This window comes from Ochlerotatus camptorhynchus, unplaced genomic scaffold, assembly GCF_037179485.1.
Source record: "Ochlerotatus camptorhynchus isolate MF236.1 unplaced genomic scaffold, CSIRO-AGI_Acam_v1.1 ptg000305l, whole genome shotgun sequence".
Classification (NCBI taxonomy): domain Eukaryota; kingdom Metazoa; phylum Arthropoda; class Insecta; order Diptera; family Culicidae; genus Ochlerotatus; species Ochlerotatus camptorhynchus.
The window spans coordinates 698,934-711,248 of NW_027040793.1; the positions used below are offsets into that span (position 1 = coordinate 698,934).

The 12,315-nt window shown below is 37.8% G+C and overlaps 1 protein-coding gene across 1 annotated transcript; it reads left to right on the forward strand.

Annotated features, from left to right (window-relative positions):
* Nucleotides 1-10,138: 10,138 nt before the first annotated feature.
* LOC135707242 (jerky protein homolog-like) lies at nucleotides 10,139-11,809 on the forward strand. The gene has a single exon (XM_065229012.1). It carries the CDS (start codon nucleotides 10,139-10,141, stop codon nucleotides 11,807-11,809), a length of 1,671 nt encoding a protein of 556 aa, XP_065085084.1.
* The last annotated feature ends 506 nt before the right edge of the window (nucleotides 11,810-12,315 follow it).

Sequence of the window (12,315 nt, forward strand, 5' to 3'; positions counted from 1 at the left end):
ATTTCTGGCAAGGAATATTTTTAAAATATTTCGAAAACGGGTTGAAGAAGGTATATTGCTCTATCTTGTGTGATCCATTTATGTTCTTTACTTTGTGTTGTGAGCCTAAACGTATAGATTGCAAGGGGACGATTTCAGGAGAAATATAATTTTTATTAGCTCCTGTATCGATAAGTAGTTTAAGGGGAGGTTTTGATTTGGAAAGGATTTCTAAATAAGGAAGGAAACTCAATCCATTTCTTGATGCCCCACATCTGAAGGAAAATTTAATTCTTCCTCCTGATATTGGTTTTCGTTTTCGGTGAATTCTTCAGTGCCGACATCAACAGAATCAAGATATTCGTCATGCATATTAATTTGATTGCCTTTAACTTGTTTAAAATTTGAAGATGATGGTTTTTCCTGTTTTATGGAGGGGAACCGTGTTCCAGGTTGTACGGTATTCTGCATGTATGCTGGGATTTCTCTGTTTGGATTAAACGGTGGTTTTGATGTAGGGAAATAATTTGTCGAGAATTGGGGTCGATGCGTATAGAACGCATTTTTCATTGGCTGAGGTCTAGATAATACAGGTGGATTTTGTGGTCCAGCTGGTTGTAGGTTATTGTGATACCATGCTCCATTTTGATTAGGCGGTGGTTGGAATCGAGAGAATCTAGAAGGTTCTGAATTTGATTTTTGACTAACTTTTGTTCTTTTAGCAGCATTATCTTGATCTAGGGCATGCTGGTATGCTGAAAATAAACTATCAGGTCTACTGGTTCTGGTAAGTGCAGATATCGGATCATGTAAACCGTCAATGAAAGCATTGGTCATCATACTTTCGTATGTTGCCATGACAGTTGTAGAACAGGGCTTGAGGTTATCGTCCAACATAACCTTAGCTCGAATATCTGCTAATAATCCATCGCAGTTGTAGTAAAAATCTTCTACGCTAAGATAACCTTGCTTCAAGTAAGGTATCCTGCTCAAAATTGTGGATAGATCTCGTTTGTCACCAAATCTTTCCTTTAATGTGTGCTTTATGGCAGCCCATTTGCACTCAGTATTGTTGCTGATTAAGGCTTCATTGGCCTTACCAGTGATTTTATCTCGGATAATTGATGTCCAGATAGGTAGCACAGTGCGCGTATCACCATCTGGTACAAATTTTATTGCACATTCTAATTTTTGGTCGACCGAGGCAAGCCAAGATGGCAAAGCCTTGATTTCACCATCGTATCCTGGGATCATTTTAATCACGTCAGGAATACGCGTTACATCAAAATTTTGTTGTGGGCGCTGCTCAACGCTTCGCGGGGTGTTTTGCAACGATTCGATTTGCCTTCTTTGCTGAAGCAGCATTTGCTCCAATTCTTCGATTTTGTCCATTAGTGTCTCGGACATTTTTCTTGTTAACATGCACTAAAAAAAATATTATTCACTTCACTGACTGCTTATAAATAATTCACTTTGTTGCTAATTTATTTAGTTCACTAATTTATTTGTTGTTGGATTTATTATTTATTTTTTGTGTTGTTAAGGTTAGTTCGCGGCCTAACTGTGATATTTTAGTCTATTGGTTACCACGGGTGGGGCCGCCAGACTGTGCTATTAGTAGTGTTTAGAGGATGGTCAGAAGTAGTGAACCTATGCCGGGTTTCTATTTCTGAATTGGTTTTGAAGGATAGGAAATGGGTACTTACGATTTACTTTGACCGATGTTCCTTCGATCCGGTTGATTGATTTGACGATGTTCCTTCGTCTGGTTCTTCGGATTGCACGTCTTCCGGTGCTGGTACAGATGTCCTCAACTTGGCGATGTCCTCTCGTCAAGGCGTTGATTTCGATAAACCGTCGATTAATCTTCACGGAACACTTGCAAAAACACTCGCGGAAACTTAGCACAATCCTACCGACTGCGCCAGTTATTAGTTCGGGCCTTCGGGGGGCGTTTTTAAAAAATAAAATTAGAACTACGAACTTACTCGACTGAAGGTCTGAACTAGAATGAATTTATTCTTCTAAAGCAAAAAGTTACAATGTGCCATATACTAAAGGGTTTAATGAAAAACGCTAAGTGCGCGAATTATTACTTATATGCTATCTATGTTTTGTCTGCTGCTAACCGGCTCGTTGTCGCTGATGGATGGTCGCCTCGTGGAAAGGAATGGGAATGCTGATATACAGAAATATGATTATGCATTGGGATGCAGTTCTGCTGTTGTTGTTGTTGTTGTTGTTGTTGTTGCCGTTGTGTCTTATTATTGCTGATATCGACTGAAGTTCCTGTCGATAGTGTCGTTGCTGTGTCTCGGAATTTGTTGGATTGCTTGTAATTGGGTTCTGGTATGATTCCAGGAAAGTGCTGTACTTAACTCGTATACCTATGATTAAAAAAATTAAGAAAAAGCTAATGAGAAATGCAAACATTTGAAAAATTTAAAACCATGGATACTTAAAAATTTACAAAAACCGTAGGGCAAGAACTATTGATGAAATGTATGAACTTTTTGCTAGCACGGTATAAACGTGTAAAGGTAGTGTTCATATATGTATTTATATATGCACACCTCCTATACTCGTGAAAGTAAATAGTGAAACTGAATTAGTGAAAGTAAACGTGAATTAGTGAAGGTGAAACTAACTAACAGAAACTAACAACACCAGCTATTTAGTAGAGGAAAGATTCTTCTACCTGATGATAGGTGTTTTTTCTTGCGTGGGTGAGCTAGCAGTTAAGACAAATCGTCGATTGAAGTGTTTATTAACAAAAGCAGATACGACGATTTGAATAGTTACGCTTGAATTATGCATATCGGAGAAGGTCAAGCAAAAAATTACTCTTTTTTTTGCTATTTAGTCTGGAACTGCTCACCTGCCACAATCTTGATTCTGGTTATGGAGCATTTCCACGCCAAATAGCAAATTCTTAGGTTAAAAAGTGCTTTTAGTCCTTATTAGAGATTTGTATAGATTTTTCTCCTTTAGCTTACTTAAATCTTTGGTTTTTATTAGTTAGGTAGGTTCCGATTCAACACATTGTAGTTTCATTTTTATACCTATGATCTTGACTTTTTTACCTAGGGGATGAGTACTTAAGGGGGTTAGATTTTGATAAGTTCTTTAGTGGGAATGACACTGATGAAGACTGCACATTGTAGTTGAAATACGTATCTGTCATGGATACCAAAATTAATTAAGTGGAATTAAATGGAAGATAAACCCTTTTGCTGTTTTATTTAGCATTCCGCTAACAACCCAATTTCATTACTTCATTACTTCATGCTTTAAGTTAATTTATCAAACAGAAACCATTTTTGGTATTGTTTTACTAAAAAGTAAAATTTGAGTCTGTTTCAAAATTTACAAAAAACAAAACAAAAAAAAATGAGCATGTAACCATCTATTACTCTCCATCAGATTTAAGAACATATGTTCAGCTTTTTTCAAACAAAAAATTTAAAAACGAAAGGTATGTTCATCAAGAAAATTTATGTTATTAATTTTTTGTTATATGGATTAAAAATGACTTTTTTTTTTCAATGTTTTTTTAAATGATCGAAGTAGTCCGCGCTGCAAAAATGGCGTGTTTTTGTTTTGCTGCGTCGTTTTCGTTGTAGTGAAAATGTTATAAATTTACAATATCATTGTTTAAAAGTGTTAATTTTAAAGTACAGAAGTGATGTTGAAAAGTGCGTTAAGTGAAAATTTTCAAATTTCTATCCGTTGCATGTGGTGCCGACTGTTCTAAACTACGCGTAGCTACGTTCAGCTAAGTTTATTTACCTTTTCGTTCCTCTGTCCTCGATAGGAAATATCCATCTAATTCAAGACGATTATTTCAAAACTTACTAAATACGTGTCAATCAAGTACTGCACTACTGCTTGATTGAAAGTTTCAGTACATTATCAATGGTGTATATTTGCATCGACAATGTATTAGAGCGGGACTTATCATGTGTAAAAACAGCTTCGGAATGCTTGCGTTCTTGAAATGGACTATTAAAGCTGCGGTAGAGCTGTCATGTTCTGACTCCCGGGTTCAAGCTTATTTGCATTCATAAGAAATCATTGCAGGCAGATTTTAACCATAATGCCACTGCCAGACAGTGGGAGTTAGCCCAAGAGCAAATCTTAAGTTCTAATCTACGATTCCACATGCTATTAATAACCTTTTACACATCAGAATGAATTGTGTATATGTTCAGGATCAACAGGATCGAGTTGATAACGTTTCTTGATTCCAAAATCTGAAGACTGTTTTGAATAATATGTTTAGGTAATGGGCAGCAACAACGGACAGATAAATTACTTACAGCTTCTATTTATTAAATGGGCGTATCCTATGGCTTACCCTCCCTACTAACAAAAATCCACCCTTCCCGTGACACTTATAAGGGGTCGTAGAGTTCTCTGCATCTCTCTTAAGTAAATGTCGGACTAACATTCCTCCCTGTTCCCCATCAGATGCAAGGACGTGGCCAGGACTCTGGTCTGTTGAAGGGAAACACATCCTTTATCTAAGAGGTAGTAATTAATCACAAATTACTATTTAACAGCAACGGATGAAGGTGGGTCTCCTTCTTAACAAAATTTTGGAGCTCGTACCACCTACGACATTGTGCAACCTGGTTTATGCTATGTAATGCTATGCTAATGTATTTTTTTTCTCTTGAAGTTCGTTTAAGCACCAACAACTTCTTCTTTAAGACTTATCAAGTTATAAAACGGACATCAAAAATTGTCTGTAACTTTTTTTCTTTTTTCATTGTATCTGTATATTCAGGATGTGTATATATTATGATCCGAACAAAAATTTGCAATGCTTAAATTAATGATAAGCAAGCACATAAGCATCAAAGCAAGTATATTAAAAAAAAAAGTATCTACAATATTCAACAACACAAAATAGAACAGAATTTGTTTCATGTGTGTCAAATGTGTATATTTTATTCAAATTTAATAAAACCCATCTCTGAATAACTTAAACATTAAGTATAAGGAAGTATGAGAATTTTTGAGAAATTATTGTCAGTTTTCCAAAGTTGTAAACGTGGGACGAAAATTATGTAAAATCGTGCAAACACTAAGTTCTACGAAATTCTTATTTATTTTAGATGGTGTGTATCATCTTTTAAAAGAGCTGAAATAAAAATATCTGGTTTGATATAATTTCTTAATTTGTCTTGGTATTCAAGCTATATTGACATGAGAATTACAGTTTCTTTAAAATTACGTGCTGCTTCAAATTATGTTTTCTACGTTTATTATAAGTAGAGCTTAAAACTTACCGAAGCAAGCATTAATCTTAGTAGTCAAATAGAAAAGTTGAGGGTGAAAGTGCGTTTCCGTTTAATAATTTGCCGAAGACACTGTTTTGATCCAATTATTTTTTTAATTAGTTTTTCTTTATACATCGGTCCAAAAATTGGCCATATTGCGTTTTGAGCTGGAATTACTCTATGGGAGGAGTTAAACCAGCATGCCATCCATAGGAGCTCCCATATATCCACTGAGTAGGACCTGGTAGGACCGATGGTGAACTCAAAGAACGGGAAAAAGGTAGTGATAGTCATTGTAGTTACGGTAGCGAAATTCCTCGTCGCTGAAGCTATTGAAACGTTTCGAATACTGCTGAAAGTGCTGCACACTGTTCTGTAATCCAGCAGAGAGAACAAACGACGGTCGATGACGTAAATCTTTAACGGTAATCTTAACGATTCGTACAATCAAACACTAAAACTTGGCAAGTATCCCCTTACTCGCCAACACTGAAAGGTACCCTGTCCTGTTTACCAGAACCATGTTTAGAACCAGTATAGGCTCAAATTAAAAAAAAAAACTGGGACGCAAGTTAACTCCTACGAACATTAAACAGCTCAAAGGACAACACAACTAGCTGCTTGAGTTTAGTCTAAATGTAATAATTCATCACCATCTAAGTACTTTAAACTCGTCCCAAAGCCCATCGAATATGCCTTTAGTAGTAAAAAAAACAATTTCTGGGATGCCGGAATGGGAACTCATCTGTGCCATACAAGGACAAGTAGTACTTTAAGTAATTTTGTTCACACATCCCAGTACAAATTCTACAGTAACTTGAACCTCGTCTGCCTTCAATGGGGTTAAAATGTAGCTAAAAATTCAACCAGCACATCAAATCATATTACAATTCAAACTAACCACTAATATTCATGTGATTTTCAACACTAACGGCTGACACCTGATCTTACTACTAACTAGAATCAATTAAATTAATTTCATCCTATCCAAACAACATGATGACAAAAGCATGGGGTGAATGTTCACAAAGATGTTGCCACCGCAGAAATAATATATATTATCCGCACCCGACACTGCATCGCACCGTAAAGTAAAACTTCCCCATTTGCTGTTTAGGAAACCGAGCAGCAGAACCAAACACTGCACTGAATCTATAAAGGCAGACTACACCAGCACCCACCAAAATGTGGCATCAAACAACACGAGAGTGCTTCACCGAATGTGTAAGCAGTATGCTCGTAAACGCTTCAAAGCACACTCAGACCAACCAGTACGGTAGTGCTCCCTGCAGCTTTATCCGGTATTCATACCGAGTCCTCGTAAAAAGCTGAGATGTGTTCTAGTTTCTCACCCTTATCCGTCCTTCTGCGTTCAGCAACAGTTGTGAATATGCACCTCACACCGCACTCCGGTGAAGATATGATACATACGATGAAACTCTGCTCCAAATAATGAAAAGCTTTCGTTTTCATTACGCCCCTCTTCAATCATCTGAGAAGCCCTATGGGACTCTGAAGTACGGCAATGGTTTCAATGTTGTTACCATTATTGTGCCAGAAGCTTCAGCTACTAGAATCGTGAATTCACTAGGTACCTACAGACAAAACATACACGCTCGCGAACGAGTGCCGTGGATTCTCATCCCGAACGTTACAACAGTAGCAGCTCGCTTTAATTAAGTACCGCTACGGTGCTATGTCGTAAATTTAATCTCGTTTTCACGATAACTGCAGACATTAGTTATCCTTCTTTGTGCCGCTTGAGACTCACGAGCGACGGTATGCAAGCAAAGGTAACACTGTTACATAGTAGGTTTAGATCATCCCGACTAGACGACGTATCATCCGAGTTCGTCAGACTTGTTTCCCTCTGTGACAGTTGTCACAGCATCGTTACTCTCGGGGTCACGACGGTGACATGTTTCAATTTAGTGAACTGTTATATGGGGGTAATAGATTTGCCGGACGGATTTGCAAGCTGCACGTACACCTACAAGTGAAGGATGGTTTTCATCAGCACTAGCGCTCGAATGGTATTTTTTGGGACACGTAAATTGGGCAGCTTTGCGTGGAATTTTGGGCAAACATGTTGTGTTGACTGATGAAAAAATGGGACATACAAAGACAGCGTTTGACGTAGAAAAAAGTTACCATGCTTTTGAGCTGTCTTGAGAGTACCTATTTAGGAGAGTCTTTTATTTTTGCCAATCATTGCAGATAGCAAGTGAAACATGAATTATTTGAACCAATAGGATGTTATGGCGCCAAATTTACGCGGAGGTGAGTAACCAGCTCCGAAAACTTTTTTTTTTCAAATCAAGACTAAGCGGGTGTATTAATTTCAATCTAGATGCATTCCTCTGATAAAAGTTGATCATATGGTCATGGTCATAAGAATTTACAGATTACTATTTGCTTATATAAAACAAAAATACCAATTAAAAGAATGATGAATGTCTATAATAAATACTGTGAGATTCATGATGAAACTATGCCCATTGAGATAAATATTAACTTCTAGAGTTTAATCTCGTAAAGCTCAAGAAAAGTATGTGTTAGTATATATATATATGTGTGTATGTGGTCTAGACGTTTGACGAAATTAATCAATAAACAAAGGTTGAACACGAAAAAATCCGGACACGAAAATATTGTTGGGGTTTAAAAATGCGTTTTATTTTGCATAGTTCAATTTACAGCTATTCATTAGTAGGAAAATATTATGCTTATTGTAAGACCATTGTTTCAGTCATCCTTCTTACCATGGGCCATTGAACTTTTCTTCGTAAACGGTCAATCATCTTTTGCAGGAGCCGTGTTCTCACTTTTGTGGCTGCCAAATTCCATTATCGCTTGAAGACTTTCAGGTCAATTGCAGTTCCACCCTTTTTCTTCAGTATGTGCTTCACAATTGACCAGTGTTCCTCAATTGGTCTTAGCTCCGGAGTATTGGCCGGATTCATCTCCTTGGGAACCACTGCGAGGCCATTTTCGCTGTACCACTGTTTGGTGGAATTTGAGTAGTGGCTAATGGCCAAGTCCAGCCAGAATAGGCAATTCACCTCATGCTGCTTCAGAAAAGGCAGTAATCTCTTGCATAGGCACTCCTCCTGGTAAATTTACTGGTTCATGGCCCCAGAAGCAACGAAAATTTCACTTATCAGCCCACAACTGCAGATTGCTTGCCAGACAAGGAACTTTTTGGGGAATTTCGAATTCTTTTTGATTTTACATTTTCTGAGACACTCTTCCGGTCAAGCGAAGTATAAAATTTCTGCCCAGGAATTTGATCGATAACTGCCAGTAGCGGATCGATCGGAATTTTCGTTTCGAGCGTGCAGGATCAAATCGCGACGTGCTTGCTCAAGTGAAGCCATGATGTAAACAAATAAACTTATCCTGACTAGCAATGCCTACTGATTATATATATTTTTACAGTGAAATATTGAAAAAAAATCTTTAAAATGCCTTAATGTCAGCTTTTAAATATGCCGAAACTGTTTTCGTGTCCAACCTGTTGGAGCAAAATTGGATTAAAACATCATGAGAAATCAGTGCACTTAAATTTGAAACAAATGCTTGAAATAAAAGTATCCGCCTACAAATGTTTTTATTTTAGTCGCCTCATGAATGCGTTAAACAAGGATAGTAATAATACCCATATCTTCAAAAACCTTTTCTCCGGATCCCAACTTTCAGAAAGGGATCTTTTAAGAAATGCTATTTCAACCATCGTGATAAAAACAAATGTTTTAAGCAAATTCACCAAATTTTAGGAGAAAAATCTAAATTCACCATTCCCTACGAATTCGCAAATAGGTTTATTTTTGTATTTTTTGATTTGGTTGAAAATTTGCAAATTTCTTCTGACCGACAATGCCATTTTTAAATTTAAAATAAAGGTGGGTAATTTTTTTAGAGTGCATTTTTTTTTTTTCAAATAGTCACATCTATTATCAGCAAAACTGCTCAAGACACCAAACCGATCGGGCAAGTAGTTTTCTAGTAAAAAATTTCTGTAGATAAGCTTGATATTGGTCTATATGCTCTTTTCAAAAATAAGGCTGGACTCAAAATGACGGTATGAAGATGCAAAATGGCATTTTCGGTCATAAGGAACGTTTCTGCAAATTTTAAATCAAATCAAAATATATAAAGATAAACCTATTCGCCTATTCGATAAATTACCTGTAAAAACATAATCCAAACATTGAGGATCCGAAACCTTTAGAAGAAAAATCGCTTCTGTAATAGGGTAGAGAACTACTTCAGCCTAATCGCCCATTTGGGGCCTATCGAGCATAAAACTTCAAATAAATCCATGATTTCAGAGTTAACAAGTCAATTAAGGTACACCGGGGCAAGTGAGAATCCGGGGTAAGTGAGAACGGACGGCAAAACTCGCTTCAAAAACAATTTTTAAGGCCGCATCTTTCAGTCAATGAAAGGTACAATCTCAACGGTCAAATTGAATACCAAAAACAATTATGGTTTTTAAACCCAACACCAGGGTGCAGCTTCGAGTTCAAACGTCATTTTCAACTTGCGTAATAAGTTGAACGCACTGTTTTTTACGCGACGTTTTGTTTACAATCGTTAATGGAAGTGTTTGTTTTATTGAATCCAGGTAATCATCGTTAATATATTAATAAGTTAAACACACAAAATACCTGTATTATACTTGCATTCTCATAAAATACAGAAGTCAAAGTAAATACGGTATTCCACAGCACCCGGGGCAAGTGAGACCTATTGAAACAAAGTGTTTGAGATCAAACTTTTCGCTTCTTGTGTTGTTATTGTGTGTACTTCTCGACGTTTTTTTTGTTCAAAAACATAATTTTCCTGTTTCTTGTTCCAGTTCAACAGTGAAAATGGTGCGGCACTACGTAAAAAAAAGATTGCCGGCAGCTTACACCAAGGAAACCTTGCTGGAAGCTGTGCAAGCCGTCCGGAGTAAGCGTTTCACGCTGTATAGCGCGGCCAAATACTACAAAATTCCAAAGACAACATTATGCAACCGAGTCCACGGGAAGAGAGGAGTAAAAAGCTCGACCGGCGGAAGACCTACTGCTTTACCGCTGGAGGTGGAGGCCAGGTTGGCAACTAATATCAAGACCATGGAGAAGTGGGGTTTCGGTCTTTCGAAACCGGAAATAGTTTCAGCCATAGAACAGCACGTTAAGAAGACTGGCTTGAAAACCCCCTTCAAAGATTCAGTTCCTGGAGATGACTTCTTCGTAAACTTTAAACGTCGAAACCAATTGTCGCAGAAAAAACCTCAGGCAGTTGAGGTAGCTCGTAAACAATGTGTGGATCCCTTCGCAATAGCTGATTACTTCGAGCTGTTGAAAGAAGTTACCCAGCATCTTCCACCGGACAGAATCTATAATATGGACGAGACCAGTTTTTGCCTGGATCCAAGCAGGGTACTAGTCGTCGGAGAAAAAGGAAAAGCTGCACACAGGGTGACAGCTGGTCCAGGACGTGAGAACTACTCTGTGCTGATGGGTGCCAATGCTGCAGGAGATAAATTACCACCGCTTATCATTTTCAAAGCCAAAAACGTGTGGGATTCTTGGCTAGCAGACAAGAAGATAGAATATCCTGGGATGTCGTACGCTGCAACGCCCAATGGTTGGATGGACACAGAAACCTTCACCAACTATTTCCGATCCACTTTCCTGAAAAGTATCCCAAAGACAAGACCGGTCGTGTTGATCTACGACGGACATTCCTCGCATACTTCTCTTGAACTTGTTGAACAAGCACTGCAAGAAAACGTCGTGATTTTAAAGTTACCTCCTCACACCAGTCACCTTCTGCAGCCGATGGATTTGTCGGTCTTCAAACCGCTGAAGCAGAAATATGACGATGCAATCGTGAAATGGCAGAGAAAAAACTATGGCATTAAATTGAACAAATCAACATTTGCTGGCATAATTTCAGATGTTTGGACCCAATGCAACCAAGAAATTATAAAACACGGATTCCGCAAAGCTGGGATTTACCCGTTTTGCGCAGATGTTATTCCACAGGATAAGTATGATCCGTGGGCGTTAAAGCGATTTCAGCTTAGCCGCCTTTCTAACGCCGCGGTTCCGTCCGCTGAAGAAAGCTGGGATTTATTTGAAGCAGGTCCTTCAAATCTGGATTACCAGGCTCCAAAGGAATCAGTCATGAGTGACCAGAAAAATGCACCTTTCGACGAGAATTCATTCGAGCTTATCCTTCTGGAACATGTTAAGCAAAATCGATCAACGCAAAATGTTAAAAAAAGAAAAGTTTGTCCTGGGGCTGAGGTCATCACGTCTGAAGAAGCAATCCAGAGAATGAGAAATAGCGTGAAGCAGGAGAAGATCAGACCGTTGCCAAAAGTTTTGGATACAGGACAGCACGATATCGTCGATAATACAAAACCGACCCGGGCAAAGAAGCCTAAGAAAGCAACGCCAAAATTAATCAAACGGAAACTAGATAATCTGCCACATCCTAGTGATGAAGAAACGAAGCCGACTAAGCCTAAGAAGAAGAGATTGATTTAAATAAGTTGTTCAGCATTGGTATTTTAAACCATACCGGTTAAACGCGACTACGATTTGATAAAGTAGTTAATTTACATTTAAGCAGTGTACATGGAAGAATAAATAAATCTTAAATTTACTTTGTAGTTTAAAAAAAGAACGAACCATAAAGGGAGGGTCCATAGATTACATCACGTAAAAATTGCTAAGTTTCAACCCTCATCCCTCCTATGTCACGTTTTTTGTATAAACATTCATTTTTTATGTATGAAACGTCACGGTTTCCAAAACCCCCCTCCCCTTAGAAGCGTGACGTAATTAATGAACGTTTCCAAATAACGTTCCAAGAGGGTTGAATACACTTACCCTTACCCTCATTCAACGATATCCTGTACTTTGGTTACATGGTATTTTTGTGCTCTATGTAAGTCACATGATACAAAAATAATCAAATTTTGTTACGGTGTTTTTGGATGTTCCATTAGCAAAAAAATCATTATTCCACTATTTATTGACAGCCACATATA